This window comes from Xiphophorus maculatus, chromosome 18, assembly GCF_002775205.1.
Source record: "Xiphophorus maculatus strain JP 163 A chromosome 18, X_maculatus-5.0-male, whole genome shotgun sequence".
Classification (NCBI taxonomy): Eukaryota; Metazoa; Chordata; class Actinopteri; order Cyprinodontiformes; family Poeciliidae; genus Xiphophorus; species Xiphophorus maculatus.
In genome coordinates this window covers 3,975,914-3,997,559 of record NC_036460.1, presented here as the reverse complement: position 1 = coordinate 3,997,559, position 21,646 = coordinate 3,975,914, and the positions used below count along the sequence as shown (strand labels likewise).

The 21,646-nt window shown below is 42.0% G+C and overlaps 1 protein-coding gene and 1 long non-coding RNA gene across 3 annotated transcripts; both read left to right on the top strand.

Annotated features, from left to right (window-relative positions):
* The first annotated feature begins 3,339 nt into the window (after positions 1-3,339).
* Positions 3,340-6,558, top strand: LOC111611981. Of its 2 annotated transcripts, none has more exons than XR_002754334.1 (3): positions 3,340-3,386; positions 3,463-3,762; positions 5,006-5,155. It is a non-coding gene; the product is annotated as an uncharacterized LOC111611981 (long non-coding RNA). The 2 variants fall into 2 exon arrangements; XR_002754335.1 differs by lacking the exons at positions 3,463-3,762; positions 5,006-5,155 and adding exons at positions 5,397-5,690; positions 6,409-6,558 and having other exon boundaries at positions 3,346-3,386.
* Positions 6,559-6,677: 119 nt separating this feature from the next.
* Positions 6,678-13,075, top strand: LOC111611973. The gene is made up of 5 exons (XM_023351293.1): positions 6,678-6,717; positions 6,794-7,093; positions 12,047-12,415; positions 12,579-12,664; positions 12,741-13,075. The coding sequence occupies exons 2-5, from the start codon at positions 6,850-6,852 to the stop codon at positions 12,831-12,833; spliced, it is 792 nt and encodes a 263-aa protein (XP_023207061.1). The 5' UTR covers positions 6,678-6,717; positions 6,794-6,849; the 3' UTR covers positions 12,834-13,075.
* Positions 13,076-21,646: the final 8,571 nt, after the last annotated feature.

The window sequence follows — 21,646 nt, the reverse complement described above, 5'->3', positions numbered from 1 at the left end:
AAACTCTGCACCAGCGCTGAATCTGCGCAGTAAACAGGTGGAGCCACATAAAATGGCTCCTTCTGCATGAATTCTCTCATCTTCCTCTTGGCTCCACAGGTTCTCTATGAGGTTCTGGTCAGGCCCGTTTGCTGGCCAACCGAGCCCAGTAGCACCACGGTCATTGGACCGGCTTCTGGTACCGCTGGTTGTGTTGGTGAAAACGTTTGAGCTCCGTCTGACGTGGGAGTGTCTCAGGCAGGATGTGGAACTCGCCTGCTGCAGATTAGAATCAATCAACCAATCGATCAGTTTATTTGTAAAGCACATTTCAGCACCAAGGCGGTTCAAAGTGCTTTACGTCATAAAAACACAAAAAGTCCTAAAGACACCACACAGTAAACCAGTAAACAGTACATTTTGTCAAAGTGTCGTCGTTACACATCAAAATGTTGTTCAGTGTTTCATTTATTATGTTTCTAAAGCAAATCTGACCAGCTGGGTTTTTAGTCCAGATTTAAAGGAACTCAGAGTTTCGGTTGTTTTGCAGAGTTAATTGTTGAAACAGCTTTTCAATAATTTAGCTGATGAATGAAAGGTTGGAGATCGGCCTGTAATTCTGCAGTAATGATTTGTTCAGATCGTTTTATTTTTTTATATCAGTGGTTTGAAAACTGCTGGGGGAAAAAACCTGATGAGAGCAAAGAGTTTAATATTTGAATCAGATCAGATGAAATGACAGGCAGGACTTTCTGAAGAAAAGTTGTGGGTGTTATTATCTGTGGGCATAGCATCCATATTAGATTTTGTGTGGCAGTGAATGTTGACCCTCTAATATTTTTAATTTTCTCTGCAGCGTATTTGGCAAATTCATTGCAGGCCGAGTTTGATTGCAGGTCAGGTGGTTTGTCAGCCTGTCAACTGTGGCAAATAAAGCTCAATCATTGTTCATGTTTTTGTTTATGATTTCTGCAAAGAATGTTTTCTTTGCATGTTTTAGTGTGGAGTGATAGCTTCACAGTCTTTCTTAATAGATTTCATAATAAACAAAGTTGAGTTTTACTCCATTTACGTTCGGCCCTACGGCTAAATTGTCTTGCAGATCTAAATGTTTGAACATTTTCCCATGGAGGTTTGTTCCTACCAGACACGACCTTCACTTTAATTTAGGCAAAGAAATCAATGACATCTGAAATTTTACGATGGAAGTTATCTACCAGCTCATCTACAAGGTTAGATGAGCTGCTCTGATTCTGATTGCTCTGCATTCAGAATCAGAATCTGTTGGATTTGACAACTTTTTACACGAAAACAATGAATTTAACTTTGGTTGGTTTCAGTAAAGACATAAAATATAAATGAGTAGAAAAGGTGAATAATAAGAAACATTTCAGGTCTTACTACAGAGTGTAAATAACATTAAAGTCTGGGCTTTAACTAGGCCATTCCAACATAAAGATGCTTTGATCAGAACCATCCATGATAGCTCTGCCTCTAACAGGAGGAAGAAACAAGAGAAGATCAAATAAACACGATCAACAGGATCCTGTCAACACATCCTGAATCTGTCTTTGCTTTTTGTAACCCAACATGTAAATGTTGTTTCTTCCAGCGCTGTCTGATGAACTCAGAGTGGTAGCAGGAAGGAGTCGCTGTGTTGGCAGACTGGAGAAGAAGGATCTGGGAGACTGGGAACCAGTGACTGATTGGAACTGGAACTTTACAGCAGCAGCTGGAGCTTGCAGACAGCTCCACTGTGGATCTGTGGTGTCGTTACAAAGAGATAAAGACGACAATGTAGAGATCATCTGTTCAGGTGATTTCATATCCTGGCCATTGCCTTCCTGTTCTGCTTCCAACTCCACTGTAAAAAAATCTCACTTCCAGCTCAGTCTGGGCTTCTTCCACTTCACCTGGATTCACTCTGGTAGATTTTCTACCAGACCAATTAGCGAACAGAAGGAGAAGTTTGAACAATGATTTATTTTCTGTTATTTTAGAAACATAGTCCCTGTAGTTTTAGCAATGCAGTGGAGGAAGTTCAGTCCATGGTGGCCACACTTCCAAATATTGAATTAACTTTAACGGCTCTTCTCTGTTTTGTGGTGGACAAATTATTGTAAGGTAATATCTGCTGGTTGTATTGTCTTCATTCTAAATGCTAGTGATTCTCACCAAATGAAGCTGTTTGGGTTGCAAGCACAAGGTTGGGAGATGTTTTCCTGCAGCTGCATGAGAACCAGAGCGTCTCTCCCTCAGCCTTGGTATAAAACTCCTGCTGTCTCTGCCTGAAAGAGTTTTCAATCAGAAATGTTTCACTATTGATCCTCTTATATGTTCTCTGTATTGTGCACAATATGCTAGTAAACCTGATTGAGTGATTCCATCTAACAGTGCTTGGTAATTGATTTTTTCTACATGTTTACAGCCCAGGAAACTTCCAGTAAACTTCTTAGTGTGGATCTGGTGCATTGCATGTCATGGACAAACGTTAGCAACTGGGTGAAATTTAAAAGCTCAACACAGTCCAGACTCTCTGGATGAATCAAAGTGTAGTTACAGAGTGGCTGGTTTTTACCAGGTTAGTGATTTAATGAAGTTTGATTAGATTAAATGGGAACCAGTGGAGCAGATTCAGGGTTATAAAAACCTCAATGTCATTGAGAAGAAGCTGATCAAATATTGAACTTCCTCCACAAATTAAGTTTAAAGTGTAAAAAGATGATAGTTTTCTATTATTCTGTGATTAAATCTGTCCTCACATTTGCTTTGTAGAAGACAAGGATGAAATATTAATAATTGATAATTCATAGGTTCTTTGTGATGTTGTAGTGTAATTTTCTCTGTTTGTCTTAAGTTTTTTTTCCCACCCATCTCCAGGGCCGGCCTGCAGTATAAGCAGATGCTAAAAGTGCAAAGAATATTAAACAGTAGATTTAAAAATAACAAAACTCTGCCCAGCTCCCCTCTCCACCCGTTCTCCACCAGTTGGTTGGTTCCTCCACACAGAGTCTGCTCTGTATTGGAGCTTTGCTGAACAAACTGGAACCAAATTCAGTGAAAATGTTGAAGAAACTTTTTTCTTTCTGCATCCACAGACTCAGTCAGGCTGGTTCAAGGGACCAACCGGTGCTCAGGCAGACTGGAGGTGAGGACCAACCAGTCGTGGTCCTCAGTGTGTGAAAAAGACTTTGACCTGCAGGATGCAGAGGTGGTCTGCAGGGAGATTAGCTGTGGGCCTCCTTCAGTCCACCAGGGGGCGCTCTATGGAGAAGCAGAGGCTCCAGTGGGGAGCAGAGAGTTCCTGTGTGAAGGCAGTGAGTCTGCTCTGCTGAACTGCAGCAGCAGGAAGAGTTCAGGTAGAAACAGCTGCTCACCTGGTCAAGCTGTTGGACTCACCTGTTCAGGTAGAGGAGGATCTGCAGACCTGCTGCTGTTCACTGCTTCACTTCCTTCATTAATGAACTCTCTGTCTCTGCTCAGATCAAGACAACTTCAGGTTGGTGGGAGAGGCCAGCCGATGTGCCGGGAGACTGGAGATGTTACAACAAGAAGAGTGGAGACCAGTGACTGTTTGGCTTCATTACTGGACCATGAACTCAGTTGCTGCAGTTTGTGCTGGACTGGACTGTGGTTCTGCTGTTTCAGTAAGAAATTCAAAGGAAACGTCAAAGAGACCAGTTTGGGAGATCCAGTCTGACTGTTTTCAGTCAGGATCTGCATTAAAGAAATGCTTACCTTATGGTAGACACAGGGATCAGAGCCATGAGTTCATCTGCTCAGGTAACTCTGAAGTCTCATATTTATTTCTTTTAAAATGTTTCTTCCATCAGGTTCCAGATGTCTGCAGAGAAACCGTCACCTTTAACTAAGAACCTGAAACCTTGAGGAGAGGGAAACTAAAATAATTTAAATATCCAGATAAAGTTTTCAGTTTAGCCACATAGATGAACAAAAACTCACCATTTTAATAACTTTTAATCTCTGCTGCTTTGAAGTCGATGCATCAAAATCCCAGGAGGAGTTCAAGGAAATCAGACATTTTCAAAACATGAAAATTAACAGAAAATTAACTTTGATCCAAAATGGTGGACTTCCTGTTTTTAGAGAAAATAACAGGAAAACCTTTTGTTTGTTATGGTTGTTGGCCTGGCTGATCTAGGGGGCGCTGTTGAGACATTTTTCCACATTTATTTTTAAATCAACTGAAATATTAACAATTTCACAGATTAAAGTTTGTTTGACATTTAATGAGTTTATTAACATGTTTATGTCCCAAAAATTTGATAAATTCAGCAGAAATAAAAATGAATGATGAAATTCCAGGTACAGTCGGTGATAGGTATTTTTCCTTTCGAACCTACATAAAAGAAAGAACCACAGACAATGTATATAAATTTCATGTCAAGCTTTTGCAATAGGAGAAGTCTCCGTCAACTGCTCCTCCGAGCCGTTCACAGAGCGTTCTGATGTGCTTCCGCACGAGCTCCTGTTTTTATTGTCAAAGAAGAACAGGCAAGGGGGCAGTCAGGAAAAACAACAGAGGTTGTAAAACCTCTAACCCAAACAACTAACAACCCAGTTCCAGATGTGATATCTGATCAAAGGTCTGAGCCCGGTTCAAATCTCGGTCAATACTGTCAACAAAACAAAATACGACTGCTCACAGGTAGTTACTAAATTAGGAGGTGTTCTTGCAAAAGGATTTAAGGTCTGAGAAACTCAGTGTTATCTATTTCTCGTAAAGTTGAACAGACAGTAGTGACCTCCATACACACATAAGGAAGAGAACACTTTAAACAGAAAATCACAATGATCGATAGGCTGAATGTGAACTAAAGTAATAATAAAATGATAATACCAAAAAATCTCTAACAGTCGGTTTCACTTCACCTTTGATGCTCTGAGTTTTTCTAGTTCGGTTTTCTTGGCCTTTATTTTTATCAAACTCAGAGATGTTTCCATGTGGATCTAGAAAAATAAAGTTCTGAAATATTTTAAACGTTTTTTCTTTCTGCATCCACAGACTCAGTCAGGGTGGTTCAAGGGACCAACCGGTGCTCAGGCAGACTGGAGGTGAAGACCAACCAGTCGTGGTCCTCAGTGTGTGAAAAAGACTTTGACCTGCAGGATGCAGAGGTGGTCTGCAGGGAGATTAGCTGTGGGCCTCCTTCAGTCCACCAGGGGGCGCTCTATGGAGAAGCAGAGGCTCCAGTGGGGAGCAGAGAGTTCCTGTGTGAAGGCAGTGAGTCTGCTCTGCTGAACTGCAGCAGCAGGAAGAGTTCAGGTAGAAACAGCTGCTCACCTGGTCAAGCTGTTGGACTCACCTGTTCAGGTAGAGGAGGATCTGCAGACCTGCTGCTGTTCACTGCTTCACTTCCTTCATTAATGAACTCTCTGTCTCTGCTCACATCAAGACAACATCAGGTTGGTGGGAGAGGCCAGCCGATGTGCCGGGAGACTGGAGAAGATACATCAAAAAGAGTGGAGACCAGTGGCTGTTATGGATAGTTACTGGGACATGAACTCAGTTGCTGCAGTTTGTGCTGAACTGGACTGTGGTTCTGCTGTTTCAGCAAGAAATTCAGAGGAAGCTTCAAAGAGACCAGTTTGGGGGATCTGGTCTTACTGTTTGCAGTCAGGATCTGCATTAAAGAACTGTTTAGTTTTCTATGAAAACAGTGATCAGAGCCATGAGATCATCTGCTCAGGTAACTCTGAACTCTCATATTTATTTCTTTTAAAATGTTTCTTCCATCAGGTTCCAGATGTCTGCAGAGAAACCGTCACCTTTAACTAAGAACCTGAAACCTTAAGGAGAAAGAAACTAAAATAATTTAAATATCCAGATAAAGTTTTCAGTTTAGCCACATAGATGAACAAAAACTCACCATTTTAATAACTTTTAATCTCTGCTGCTTTGAAGTCGATGCATCAAAATCCCAGGAGGAGTTCAAGGAAATCAGACATTTTCAAAACATGAAAATTAACAGAAAATTAACTTTGATCCAAAATGGTGGACTTCCTGTTTTTAGTGAAAATAGCAGAACAAGCTTTTGTTTGTTATGGTTTTTGGCCTGGCTGAACTAGGGGGCGCTGTTCAGCATATTTCCACATTTATTTTTAAATCCACTGAAATATTAACAATTTCACAGGGATTAAGGTTTGTTTGACATTTAATGAGTTTATGAACATGTTTGTCCCAAAAATATGATAAATTGATATTTTTGAATGATAAAATGAATAATGATAAAAAATGAATGATAAAATTCCAGGTACAGTCGGTTTCACTTCACCTTTGATGCTCTGAGTTTTTCTAGTTTGGTTTTCTTGGCCTTTATTTTTATCAAACTCAGAGATGTTTCCATGTGTATCTATAAAAATAAAGTTCTGAAATATTTTAAACGTTTTTTCTTTCTGCATCCACAGACTCAGTCAGGCTGGTTCAAGGGACCGACCGGTGCTCAGGCAGACTGGAGGTGAAGACCGACCAGTCGTGGTCCTCAGTGTGTGAAAAAGACTTTGACCTGCAGGATGCAGAGGTGGTCTGCAGGGAGATTGGCTGTGGGCCTCCTTCAGTCCACCAGGGGGCGCTCTATGGAGAAGCAGAGGCTCCAGTAGGGAGCAGAGAGTTCCTGTGTGAAGGCAGTGAGTCTGCTCTGCTGAACTGCAGCAGCAGGAAGAGTTCAGGTAGAAACAGCTGCTCACCTGGTCAAGCTGTTGGACTCACCTGTTCAGGTAGAGGAGGATCTGCAGACCTGCTGCTGTTCACTGCTTCACTTCCTTCATTAATGAACTCTCTGTCTCTGCTCAGATCAAGATAACATCAGGTTGGTGGGAGAGGCCAGCCGATGTGCCGGGAGACTGGAGATGTTACAACAAGAAGAGTGGAGACCAGTGGATGTTTCGTCTAGTTACTGGAACATGAACTCAGTTGCTGCAGTTTGTGCTGGACTGGACTGTGGTTCTGCTGTTTCAGCAAGAAATTCAAAGGAAGCTTCAGAGAGACCAGTTTGGAGGATCTGGTCTCACTGTTTCCTGTCAGGATCTGCATTGAAGAACTGTTTACCTTATGGTGAAAACAGTGATCAGAGCCTTGAGCTCATCTGCTCAGGTAACTCTGAACTCTCATATTTATTTCTTTTAAAATGTTTCTTCCATCAGGTTCCAGATGTCTGCAGAGAAACCGTCACTAAGAACCGTCACCTTTAACTAAGAACCTCAAACCTTGAGGAGAGGGAAACTAAAAGCGGTTTGAATATTACTGACAGACTATAGATCTATCATAAAGGTGCTGGTAATCATGTATAAATATGCTAGTGTAAGAGTAAAAATTTGGAGTTATGAAAATGTAAAATGTTTCGGAAATGTTTTATTTTGAAAGGCTCCCTGAATGGGGGGAGAGGAGCGACCGTAGGGGAACAGCTGAGTGCGGTGACAGCTGATGGAGTAGCGGACAAGAAATTAAATGTTCGACACTGAGAAAGAGCTCAATTGTTTCTGTGGATTATTCTACAAGGGAGAATCACAGTCTCTGGACACCCACGAGTCTTACACTGGTGGCAGCTGTGTCGAGCTTTGGACTCTTCTCACGGTTTGTCGGATTTTTTTTTGTGCACTAGCTAGCCGTTACTTAAGTACCTCATCGGCGGTTGCTACCTCTGTTTTTTATTTTTTAGCTATCAGTGTTACATAGGCGTTTCTCTCGGATTATACAGTTGTATTCACCATGTCGGAGGATGACAGCCCAGCCACATCCAGCAGCGAGCTTCAGCGCCGGGCTGGGGACAGCCAACGCTTTCCGGTTCCTTCGAACAGGGGAATCCCACTCCCCTCGCCCTTCTGCAACAACGGCCGTGAGTCGTTTACACTGTGGGCTCGCCGCTATGAGGTTATTCATCAAGCTCATTATAAAGACAGTACTGTGGATTTGGACGCTAATCTGGCTCTGGAATTACTTACAATGTTGGCGCCTGAACCTTTTATAGTGTGGGACAATTTACCCAAGGAGACACAAAGTTCATTTGAGGCTACCAGAAAGCATCTCCAGGACGCGTTGGGCCAGAAGGACGTCATTGCCTCATTTCAGACCTTTCCCAATGCATGTCATCAGCTGCCAAATGAAGCGATGGAAGTCTATGCTGCAGATATACAGTACAGACCAAAAGTTTGGACACATTTTTTCATTCAGAGAGTTTTCGTTATTTTCATGACTATGAAAATTGAAGATTCACACTGAAGGCGTCAAAACTATGAATTAACACATGTGGAATTGTATACTTAACAAAAATGTGTGAAACAACTGAAAATATGTCTTATATTCTAGGTTCTTCTTAGTAGCCACCTTTTGCTTTGATTACTGCTTCGCACACTCTTGGCATTCTCTTGATGAGCTTCAAGAGGTAGTCACCAGAAATAGTCTTCCAAAAGTCTTGAAGGAGTTCCCAGAGATGCTTAGCACTTGTTGGCCCTTTTGCCTTCACTCTGTGGTCCAGCTCACCCCAAACCATCTCGATTGAGTTCAGGTCCGGTGACTGTGGAGGCCAGGTCATCTGGCGCAGCACCCCATCACTCTCCTTCTTGGTCAAATAGCCCTTACTCAGCCTGGAGGTGTGTTTGGGGTCATTGTCCTGTTGAAAAATAAATTATGGTCCAACTAAACGCAAACCGGATGAAATAGCATGCCGCAGCAAAATGCTGTGGTAGCCATGCTGGTTTAGGTAGGCCTTCAATTTTGAATAAATCCCCAACAGTGTCACCAGCAAAGCACCCCCACACCATCACACCTCCTCCTCCATGCTTCACGGTGGGAACCAGGCATGTAGAGTCCATCCGTTCACCTTTTCTGTGTCGCACAAAGACACGGTGGCTGGAACCAAAGATCTAAGATGAAACAAATAAAGGCATATATAAGGGGGGAAATATTGAATCATAAATCACACAGGTGCTATTATGTTTAGTTTTAGTCATTACTTCTAATAGACATTGTTTTGTAATGGTTGCTGGAGTCACACGAAGTAGGGGCCTTGGTTCCATACATACTACACAATACAACAGTCGTGCCCTGATGAAAACACAAAATAAAAACAAAAACAACATATTTACTCGCCATTTCATTAAATGCGCAAGCTTGTTCAGCTCGTAAAGACACTACAGGGTTGTGGACAATCTTCGCCAGTTTTGAGATGACTAAACTATTTGGTTTAACCCCCTTTGTATGCTGGACTTTGCCCTGTAGGTCGGTGAGCGTCCCAAGCTGCTTTTCTACTTTTGAAATGAAATGACCTTTTTACAGTGTGTCAAATACACCCAAGTTGATCTTTCTGATTTTTTTAAAGCAGTGGGGTGTAGTCAGCAACACCTGACTACAAAAAGTCCTGCCTGTTGAGACATGCGAAATATGCTGTGGCTCAATAACATCACACATTCCTTTGTATCGCATTTGCATAATAGTTTGGTTGTTTACATCTACCACTTTCATTTATTCTAATGCTGCTACTGTTAGTTATTTGATCGATTAACCTAGTACCTCTAAAGAATTGCTACCTATTATTGTCGTCAAATTTCTCAAGGTAAAGCACTTCTATTTTAACTCCTGCCAAATGACCATAGTTGGTTCTTCTTGCAAAACATTGTTCTTACTTTCTCAATGAAAATGAACCATTCCAAAATTAAATCAAGTTCTCAAATTTCTTACTTTCCCTCAATTTTATTAATTTAATTATTAATCAATTAATCCCAGATTAAAGATTTCTAAACTCCATTCTAGAAAAGACATTACTTTTATTAATTTTTAATCAATTCAGAGTAACTAGTTACATTTACTAGGATGGCTCAAAGTATCAAATTTCACTAACTTTGCATTTCAAATTCACTATATTTTCAAATATCAAATGGTTAATAATTTGATTAGTTACTCAGTTCCTATATACAGTTTGTTTGCTATTTTTATTTTTACATTTTCTTTTCAGGAAAATGCTAATTTTATGGCCTCCTGTGCTGTGGGTGCTTGCCCATCTGGCTTAATTTTGAATGCTCAACACAACCCTGTTCAAACAAAAGTGTTGACTATACCTTTTACACATGTCATAAGATTAACTGTATTAAGCACTGAAAATAATCATTTTTCCTTAACAATAGCTATCTAACAGGTCAAGGATGCAGAGGTTTCTGCTGAGCGATAACCCTGTTGAAAACAGTTTCTCTGCTCTTCCTCAGAGAGGCCTTCTGAGAAAGGAATCAAAGTAATTCTACAACACAGAAACGTTCTTTATGCTAAGATGAAACAAATAAAGGCATATAAGACAAGAACATTATAAAGGCACATGAAACAACAAATATTTGATAATAATAATATATACAATTTACCTAACACTACTCATGGAAACAGATACATGCTTGTTGTAATGGATTATTTCACAAAGTACATTAACCTGTATGCGCTTCCTGATCAGAGAGCCGTTACTGCAGCGAAGTGTTTGTTTGAGGACTACATTTGTCGTCATGGTGTTCCCCACAGCCTACACACAGACCAGGAACGTCAGTTTGACTCAGACCTCATTAAATGTCTGTGTTCAAGTATGGGTGTACACAAAACAAGAAAATCTCCATATCATTCAATGTCAGATGGAATGGTGGAACGGGCTAACAGATCACTAAAAGACCAGCCAAGTATCTTTATTCAAAAGGGGGTGAGTGGGATGAACACATGAAGCAGGTTCAGTTTGCATAGAACACTCGTGTACACTCAACTACAAATTTCACCTCATTCCTTTTGGTTTATGGTAGGGAGGCTCGTTTACCAGCCGATCTTTTCCTTAGTGCTCCCACTAACAATAGGCAAACACCTACATGTGCACCTAATGAGTATGCTTCTAGTGTCCTAAACAAACTCTGTTCTGCTTTTGACACTGCAGCTGCTAACATTGCTGCTGCCGCCTTACAACAGAAGCACTATTATGACAGACAAGTGAGACATGAAGCTTATGATCCTGGGGATTTAGTGTGGGTTGACATCCCCGCTTTCTCTAGGCATAAGTTGGCTCCTAGATGGACTGGTCCTTTCAAAGTTTTAAAATGGCTGGATTTCGAGGCAGACATGGGTGTTGACTATGTGGTGTTAGACCAACTTGACCCCAGAGCTAAACCCAAAGTTGTACACTACAACCATCTCAAGCCGTATAGGTCTCCGGTAGCCAGGACATCTGTGACAGATGCTCCACCATGTACTGGACCCCCCCGCCCCCCTGAACTGCCCTCTCAGGTTCTAGGCCTTGGACATTTGAGTATAGTACTATGGGGACACCTGACATGGCACATGTTACTCAATCTAGAGGTCAAGGTGAGGGCAGTATTCCAGCTGCAGTAGCAGGCCCACCAGTCAGTGCAGTTCCACCCCCAGTAAAACTACAAACTAGGTCCGGGCGCCCCATTCGTCCTCCAGACAGGTATAGCCCTGACTTCTGAAGGGTTTTTTTTCTTCTTCTTCACTGTTAAGATATGTCTTTTGATTACTCTGATGCCTGTTCAGGATTTTTTTTTAAGTCACGTTGTGATTTAAAAAAAAAATTCTCTTCCTTTCTTCCCTGTGTTAACAGTTCATTCCTGTATCACATAATAGTATAATTCTGGTTTATGAAAATGGTTGTTTTCTTGTTATACTAAATCAGCCGATTTTATTTGCTATGTTTGAAGCGGGGACGCTTCTTTTGTTGTAAGGGGGAAGTAGTGTAAGAGTAAAAATTGGAGTTATGAAAATGTAAAATGTTTTGGAAATGTTTTATTTTGAAAGGCTTACCGGATGGGGGGAGAGGAGCGAACATAGGGGAACAGCTGAGTGCGGTGACAGCTGATGGAGTAGCGGAAAAGAAATTAAATGTTCGACACTGAGAAAGAGCTGTGGATTATTCTACAAAGGAGAATCACAGTATCTGGACACCCACGAGTCTTACACTAGTAACCATGGCAACCAGTCTGTGATCAGCTCCTGTCTCTTTCTCATGCATGCCATCTTGTTTTCCACCTCAGATTAGATCCAGTTGTCTCTGTGTTTCCTCTGCGTTCCCAGGTCTGCTGGTTGAGCCGCTCATCTTCCTCTCTTCCTCCACTGACGGGGTCTCCACAGGCAGAAAGCAGGGGTCTGAGCTCCTCATTGGCTCAAATTTCAGCATCACCTGCTCCATCAGACCTCAGTATGAAGGCGGCTCCTTCCAGCTCATCTTCAGCACCTCTAACTACACTCAGAACCAGACCCTGCCAGCTGTTAATCACTCCGCCCTCTTCCTGTTCTCTGCTGCTGGCCACGCCCACCAAGGAACCTACCGCTGCGTTTACCACGTCTACGTTTTCTCCTATAACTTCTCCTCTATCAGCCAGCCTCTCAACGTCACTGTCTCAGATAAACTCATGGAGTCCATCAGGAAAAGTTCTGCTTCAGGTGAACCAGCAGCTGTCTGCCTCATTCATGAGGTCAGAGAGGAGGATTGATGATATTAATGTTCATGATCAGATCTACAGGCAGCATGAAAACAAGGGTCTATAAGATTATTTTCTAGCTGGACTCATCTGATGAAAGCTGATCCTGAATCTGTTTCATTCAGTTTCAGCCTCTCCCACTGCTTTGATCATCAGTCTGGTTGTCGTCCTGCTGGGTATGCTGGGATCAGTCCTGGTCCTCTACTTTAAGGTACTGCATGTATCATGCATGATGTGTTCAGTTGGGAAAGTTCTTGCATTGAAGCTGAACCATCCTCTGTTTCCAGGCCAGAAGAAACCAGAAGTCTGGACCAGAAAACAACCATCATGATGAAGGATCCAGAGCTGAAGGCAGCTTAAAGGAGGAGACTGCAGTCTGAAGGAGCCAGGAAGGAGCAGAGACATGTTTCAGACTCCTGGAAATCTATCCGTCTATGTATCTATGATAAAATGTCTCTGTGCTCCTGCAGCAGGAAGGAAGTTCAATATTCAGAAATTTGTATCTGGACTAAACCTACTTAAGTAAAACTTATATAACAAAGGAACACAAAACATTCAACATCTGACCTGTGGTTGCTGAGGCAAAAATTCGGGCGGGCATGGGAGGAGTTTGGAGAGGCCATGGAGAAAGACTTCCGTACGGCTTCGAGGCGATTCTGGTCCACCATCCGGTGTCTCAGGAGGGGGAAGCAGTGCAGCACCAACACTGTTTATAGTGGGGATGGTGTGCTGCTGACCTCGACTCGGGATGTTGTGGGTCGGTGGGCAGAATACTTCGAAGACCTCCTCAATCCCACCAACATGTCTTCCATTGAGGAAGCTGAGTCTGGGGACTCTGGGTTGGGCTCTTCAATCTCTGAGGACGAGATCGCCGAGGTGCTTAAAAAGCTCCTCGGTGGCAAGGCCCCGGGGGTGGATGAGATCCGCCCGGAGTTCCTCAAGGCTCTGGATGTTGTAGGGTTGTGTTGGCTGACGCGGCTCTGCAATATTGCATGGACATCGGGGGCAGTTCCCCTGGATTGGCAGACTGGGGTGGTGGTCCCCTTGTTCAAAAATGGGGACCGGAGGGTGTGCTCCAATTATAGAGGGATCACACTCCAAAGCCTCCCTGGCAAGGTTTATTCAGGGGGCCTGGAGAGGAGGGTCCATCGGATAGTCAAACCTTGGATTCAGGAAGAGCAGTGTGGTTTTTGTCCTGGTCGTAAAACACTGGACCAGCTCTACACCCTCGGCAGGGTCCTGGAGGGTGCATGGGAGTTTGCCCAATCGGTCTACATGTGTTTTGTGGACTTGGAGAAGGCATTCGACCGTGTCCCTTGGGGAGCCCTGTGGGGGGTCTCGGGGAGTATGGGGTACCGGGCCCCTTAATACGGGCTGTCAGGTCCCTGTATGACCGGTGTCAGAGTCTGGTCCGCATTGCCGGCAGTAAGTCGGGCTCGTTTCCGGTGAGAGTTGGACTCCACCAGGGCTGCCCTTTGTCACCGATTCTGTTCATCACTTTTATGGACAGAATTTCTAGGCGCAGCCAAGGTGTTGAGCTTTGGTGGCCTTGGGATCTCATCTCTGCTTTATCCGGATGATGTGGTTCTATTGGCTTCATCAGGTCGTGATCTGCAGCTCTCGCTGGAGCGGTTCGCAGCCGAGTGTGAAGCGGCTGGGATGGCTATCAGTGCCTCCAAATCCGAGGCCATGGTCTTGAGTCGGAAAAGGGTAGAGTGCCTTCTCTGGGTCGGGGGGGTGGAGGGTGTCCTGCCCCAAGTGGAGGAGTTCAAGTATCTCGGGATCTTGTTCACGAATGGGAGAAGAAGGGAGCGGGAGATCGACAGGTGGATTGGCGCAGCATCTGCCGTCAAGCGGGCGCTTTATCGGTCCGTCGTGGTGAAGAGAGAGCGAGAGCTGAGCCAAAAAGCGAGTACATGTACCAAGTACATGTAGCAACAAACATGTAGGCTACATGTCTGCTTAGCTTGCAGATGGGATAGAAAATTTTATAGTTACTATGATTATGAGTGAATTAACTAATTTAATAATCCCAATACATTGATTAAACATAAACAAGTCTTCATAGAAATAACATTGTTGCTTAATGCTTGTGCTCATTCACGCACTTCCTTACATTTACATATTCATTCACACTCACATTCTCATTCATCCTCACTCATATTCATGCTCACTCACATTCACATGTGTTCCTAATGTACTAACTATGTGTAGGCCACCTGTGTTGTATTGTATATAATTGTGTAATAATATATGTAATGGTGTATACGAACAGTGTCTTTCCCATGAGTCCATTTTATTCCACCCCAGGTTCTGTTTCAGATCCTTGAACTCCTTAGATCATTGAACAAACATAACGTTTTTAGTTCAGGCATCGAAATGTCCTTGAGCAGTCCTTTGAATCGGTCATGGGTTCATCGGTCCAGGCGGCCTAGTGCATTAGTCCGTGTGATGTCCGCTGTCCTTAGTCATCCATCTGTATACAGTCCCCACGATCCATTTCCTCATGATAGAGATCACACAACACACAAGCAGAAAAATAGTAATTAGTACTACCACTATAGTTATTCCTATTTTGGCTGCTAAGGCTCCCCATTCACCTAAAATTTCCTCCAAACCTTTCCATTGCCAGTTGTTCTTTCCTGCATTTTCTTTAAATTCCACCTTCAGTTTATTCAGTTTGGTCATTGCTACTCTAAATGCACCTTTCGGCAAGGTATGTGTAGGCACAAACGTCCAACACTCATTGCCAAACATATGGCAAACCCCGCCCATTTTGTCCAAGAGCCAATCTAATGGTTATCTATTTTGTCTTGTCATCCTACTTGTTTCATGAAGTTGATCTCCTAGGGCCATAAATCCTTCAATGGTAAAGTTTATTATTCGCTGTTGGTTGTAATAAATATAGTTAATCCATTCAACATTTTTAATAATTGTGATCATGGGTATGATAAAAGATTCAATTCCTGCAGCGACTTCATGTCGTGCTTTGAATTAATTTGGAATCCCTCTTGGTTGACCTATAAGATCCAAATATACTCCTTCATTTAATCCATAATCCCCCAGGCTTCTACGAAGCCTTGTTTTATTGTGGTGCATTCCTACTGTGTCTGCAACTCCTTCATACACTGTTACTGGTACTTTCATTCGAACAAGGGTGCAAAGGCCTACCCATTTTAGGGGCAATGTGTTGATTAAAACATCATCACCACACATCCAGTAGCTGTCTGCCACTGGATATGTCTGATCACCTAGAAAAAATAGTGTGGGAATAGCCCTAGTAATATTTTCACAGTTTTCTTCTGTAAATTCTGGATTTTGATACCATATAGGTTTTGTAACAAATAGTGGTGTTATGTCAGCATGTTTAAACCAAGATAAAACCCAAGTAACATTACATCGAACTGTTGTATTTCCTACGTGTATTCCTCCATCATTTTCAAATCCTCCATTTGCAAAACATTCATACTCTGCATCATAATCTACCTCATAATTCACTGGAGGATCAGTTTGTATCGTGGTCATATTAAAGTCAGCGTAAACGGATTTATATCTCCATCCTGCCCATTTATCTAAATAAAGGTGTGAATTACGTGAACCGTATAATAATCTGCAATTCATACCACACATTGGCACTGTAAAGAATGCTACTACATCAAGTACTGGAATAAATTTACCTTCCTTACAGCTTTGTCGTTGTCTAATTGCACACTCCTTAGAAGTGTATTTTTCTGGAATAACAATTGATGCTGCTCCAGGAGCAACAGTACAAACTATGCAGTCATTTTGTGTTAATTCTCGCAGTATACCAGGACCAGGTACTGTATACCATGTATTCTGAATTGCTCTTTGCCAAAGTGGATCTCCTCTTGGTCGAAAAGAGGTCCGTTGAACGTCTTGAAGTTTATCCTTGGCTCTTGGAGTTACTTTGTTGTCCTGTCTTTCCTTATAAAATTTATCTAGACCTCCATGGTATTCATGACAACCTTCTTTTTCAGAACATCCATATTTATTTGAAATTGATATATTAGACACTTGGTTTTGCGCAGGTGTTGTTTGAATAAAATCCAAATCTTCACTACTGTTGATCATTTCATTTGTTTCGATTACTTTATTGGCGTTTGTTGGTGTGGTAATTTGTTTTAGCGTTGTAGGTGTCACAATTTGCTCTTTTTTAGTAACTGTGTTTTTATCTGAATTTTTTGGTGTTGTAAGATCTTTAGAGGGTGTTGTCATGTTAATTAAAGTTGTTGATTTAGTAACCAATTTTTCAATTGGGGTGGTTTTCGTAGGTGCTTGGGTGGCCAAGACTTTTGTTGTTAATTTTAACTGAGCTTCTTCTGCAGTTGCTATAAGAGACGCAGGTGTGACAACTTTAAGTGCTTTACTTATTTGTGGATTTCCTTCATCATCTTTAATCTGCATTAGGTTTTATGGTTGTATGAGCTTCACTGGTAACAGTTTTGAGTGTTTTAACAGTGATGATTGACTTAACAATTGTAATTGGTATAGTTGTAATGGGTTTGTTAGTGAAGCTATAGAGTGTTAAACAGTTACTTACCTCTGTGTCTACCTTTGGTAAACTCCAGATTACCCTAGTCTCTTCCATTACACCGTTGGCAGCTGTTTCAATTTTTATTTCATATGATTTATCTACTCGAAAGGCTAAAACATCTGCTTCAATTGTCCAACCGCAAATTGTTTTTGTGATTTTTAAGTTACATTTTGTGTCTTTTTGTTCCGTTAATTAATACATTATTCCCCAAATTCATGAACCATCTACACATCTCGTGACGATCATTTCCTAACACTATTCTTGAGATAATTGTTTGCCTTCCTAGCATGCCGTCACCTACATCATCAGTTGAAATATGTATTTTAACTCTGCCGTTCATCAGTTCAACTGTACCTGTTTTCTTTGTGTCTTTTACTCGTTCTAAATCACTTTTACCTGTTACTGAGTTACTTGTGTCAGGGCTTATCATTATCATGTAATGTTTGAAATCATTGTCTTTACTGCACCGTCTTCCGATTTTCACTTCTGTCAAATCCGTCATCTCTAATGTACATAATGATTGAACATTGATCCATAATATATCTGTCCCTCTGTTTTGTATTAGCCTTGCTACACAGTTTTCAGTTAGCATAGCTCACATGGGTTTCATACTCTGTTTCTAACTTTGCTTGAAATTCAGTCTCTGTTAAACTTGCTGTCCATTTCCATTCTAAGTGCACATGTCTAGTTTTACGAATTAATTTCTTGGAAACATCTAAGTTGACATTTGCTGGAAAGAACACTGGCATGTACTTGTCTGGAATTTTATAAGTTGTGTGGTACTTATATTTTTCATTGGAGATGGATCTTTTCACAAGAGCAGTCGTCTCTAAGTCACCGTTTGTCCCCCCTGGAGGCTGTCCTTGAGTCCATGTTCTGTCATTCTGGTTCGTTGTGGTCGGTATGTCCCATGGTGTCGGCTGCAGACTGTATGAGTTCGTCTCTGCTGTCGCCGCCATTGCATGGCTCACCCCACAGTTGGACAGTTATCAGTATCAGTCTCATTGCTGTGGGGCTTCTGCTCATTTCCCTTGTCAAACTCAAGTTTAACTCTGTCCTTATTCTGAACTTTAGTGCAATGAGTCAAATGATGCCAAGTGACACTTCCTTTTACTTGGACAGCCGTTGGGGTTGCTCTTTTGACTTGCTAAGGTCCTTCCCATCGGGCCTCATGCCATCTGCGTCCATACACCTTGATGTACACCAAATCGCCTGGCTTCACCAGTGGCTCCAACACTGCCGACTCTGGACTTCTGGATTTTTCCTGCAAATAGATAGCTCTATGGATAGCAGTTAGTTGTTCAACATAGTCTTTCAACTCAGTTTGCAACTGCTCAAGGGAAGGTCCTTTAAAAGGTAACCTCCATTGCGGCACAGGCATCGGTCTGCCAGTTAGCATTTCATGCGGGGTTAAATGCGTGCTTCTGTGCATTTGCTTACACTTACAAGTGTAAGCTGCTCCTGTATCGACCAACATTGGAGTTTCTCTGTTTTCAATTTGAATTTTCAATATTGGTTCATCGTCCGCACCTGTGGTTAGAATTGGGTACTGACTTTCTCCCCTTGGGTCCTCTGGGCATCCTTAGTATCCAAAATTCGGTGGATTGTATTGAGCTGGTGAATTTTGTTGAACTGGTATATCGTATTGGACTCCTTGTGAGTCGTATGGAGTTTCCTGTTGATTATAAGGAACTACTTGGTGATTGTATGGAGATGTCAGTGGACCTGGTCTGGCTCTACCACGCGGCCGTCTTTGGAATGAGTTGTCACCATTTTGACATTGGTCAGAGCGATGTCCAAAAACATCACATGTCCAGCATGCTCCGGGTGCTCTGGTTGGACCGCCTCGTCCTCTGTTAGGCCATGAGGGGCTTCTTTGCTGTCTTCCTCGAGGCACAAATGGACGTGAGTTCCATGGTTGTGGGTAAACATTCACCACTGGTTGAGAAGGTTGAGTTATTTGTGGAGCTGGAGGATACATCTGTGGAGCTGTACTCACTGCGTTGGGAAGGTTGGCTACATTCGGGCTAGGATGTTGGTCTCCCCTCACCACTGCAGCTTGAGTCTTTGTCTTGCTGCTACTTTGAAGTTCTCCAAGTTGCAGTTGAGCCAGTTTCCTTTGAATGTTTTTGTCTTGGTCAGTGAGTTTTTGTTCATCTCTTCCGTATTTTTCTATTGCACGCACCACATGATCACGAAATTCCTTGTGCGGCATTGACATCAGAGCCACCACGTCTTCGAGTTTGGTGCGCACTGGTTGTGGCATCACATAAACACAGCTGCAATCATTGGAAATTCATTAACACCAGACTCCATGTCCTCCTTCCACCTTCTCAGCTGTCTGGCGACGTAAGATGCTGGATTCTCTGAGTCACCGATAGGGTCCACTTTGTTAGGAAATTCTGCCCTCAAGGCAGCCCAGATTGCCGTCCGGCCTACATTAAATTCAATTCCATCTGCTCGTTCTAGCAGCATCCATGGATGGTTTTTCAAAACGTTCTGCATGGTGGCAGTTCCAAGAACCTTTGCAAAAATGGCTTTGATGTCTCCCAGTGCCAAAATTTTGCCAACTGTCTCTTCTTCTAGTTTTCTTATCCATTTTTCTGCACCGTCATGAATGTCTGGCAGCCGCGAGGCTAACCCGATCAGATCCATCGAGGCAAATGGTAAGTATTGAGCAACGTCTCCTTTTAATATGATTGGTAATTGCTTTGAGGGGTCGTAACGATCAGGTTTGCGTATGTCAGGTCTGGATCTCAAATTGTATTCTTTTTTGTTTTGGGGCCATGTGTTGATTTTTTATCAGGTGTGCTCGTACATGGACCAGCTATTGCTCCGTCTTGGTCATCTTCGCATCCTGGCTCCTGTTCAGCTAATCATGCAAGGCTTTCATCAATTTCCTTTTCCACTTCCTGTATCAGTGTCTGATTTTTATCACGTTGCAAATCAATGCCTCTGTGGTTTAAGCTTAACCAATAAGCATCTCCGCTTCTGCGACTTCCTGCATGACCGACTGGTAGCAGTCAAGAATTTTATTATTTCCAACTGTCCGTGTTGAGGAGCATCCAACATTAGTGGTTTGAATTCCGGTTGGAATTGGTGGCATTGATGTAGAATGTCTGCCAGCTGGCTTGTAGCCATCTGCATTTGCGTGTGATGTTGATGATTGCATACTCTTTGCATGCTTATTAATTATGCTATAGTTTCGTTGAGGTGGACCTTCATCTTCTGGTGAGCTTGAGTTCGTCTGTGGTGCACCTCTGGATGGAACTGGTGTTTGAACTACTGTTGGCAGTGCTGCATGCACTGTGGATGATGTATCTGATTGAGCTTCCGGCTCTTTATTTTGAGGTGATTCAACATTACTTTGTCTAGAATTCATTAGTTGGTCATCGGTCCTGTATCCAAAATCACCTGTAATGTTCAGGACTGGATACAACCCTGAATAACTGTGTTGTGAAAAAAAGGTTCATGTTGCCAAAAAAGAAGTGAAAACATGAAAGGTCACTGAAGAGACAAGATGTGAGAAGAAGACAGATCACTTTTATTAAAGCCATAAAATCAACAACTTGACAGTGAAACTGAAAAGGATCATTAATCCAACACTCTTAACAACAGGAGGCATTGGGCGAGACCAGATATTCCATAAGATTAGATGAAAATTGGATCGGATCTGTTTTGGACCTATGGCTTCTCATCAGAGTGAGTCTTCATGTGACGAGATAAACTACTTCTGTTACTGTAACTTTTTCCACAGCTCCCACATGAGAAAGGCTTCTCACCCGTGTGAATTCTCATGTGATGAGTTAAAGTACAACCCTGCAGGATTCATTTCGTCATCTTTGGGTTTTTCATAATTATTTTTGAGCTCAATGAGCTGCTGTTTTAAGTTCTTCCTGTATTTTTCACCTTCTTCCTTGAATAGTTGTAAAATGTTAAATTCTAATTCTCTTTTAGCTTCTCTTTTCTTACTTTTCTTTTTTGCTCTGTAGTCAGTGATTCTCGTTTCCATTTGTTCGCAAAGGGATAAGTCAAAGCTCCCATTTTCCGGCCACGGCGATGGAAGTCCTTTTGTTCGCTTCTGCCATTTCTTGGAAATTTTAGGAATTTGAGAAACATATTCTGGGTTTTTTGAACCAACGATCACAGTCATTGCTCCTCTTGTGTGTTTAAGCAGTTGTTTCACTTTTTGAAATTCAGTTTAGGTTTTTCTGTCAGTTGCAGTTTTCTTATTATTCAACTTTTTATTTTTTGAAGTTAGTTAAAAATAAATTGATTATTTAGTTATTTGTGCTTGCTGTATTTGTTCCTTGTAGTATTGTTTGCTTATTGTTGCTAAATATTTCTAAGTATGTTATGTATTCGTCAATAGATATAGCAGTTTAGCAAGTTTCATGCAGTTATTCAACTCTATTTACAGTATAATATACATTTGAAAGATGTTCAACATAGTTCAGTGTCACAGAAACAATGATTATTTGGAGTAAAGTCTGTTTTATTTGAGTTAATTTAAGGCTTATTCTTTAAATTTCTTCTTCTGTATTAGAACAGATAGGAGAGAGAAAAAAGGAAAAAAGCTCACTGCTGATGCTGCTTTCCGAGAGAAAGAAACAGAAAGGGCGGGAGGGAGGCGAGACT

Excerpts from the sequence above, each read along its gene's own strand:
- LOC111611973 (XM_023351293.1), top strand. The coding sequence starts at position 6,850 with ATGTTACAACAAGAAGAGTGGAGACCAGTGGATGTTTCGTCTAGTTAC. Across the intron at positions 7,094-12,046 it reads CCTTGAGCTCATCTGCTCAG|GTCTGCTGGTTGAGCCGCTC; the intron begins GTAACTCTGAAC and ends CTGCGTTCCCAG. Across the intron at positions 12,416-12,578 it reads CAGGAAAAGTTCTGCTTCAG|TTTCAGCCTCTCCCACTGCT; the intron begins GTGAACCAGCAG and ends TGTTTCATTCAG.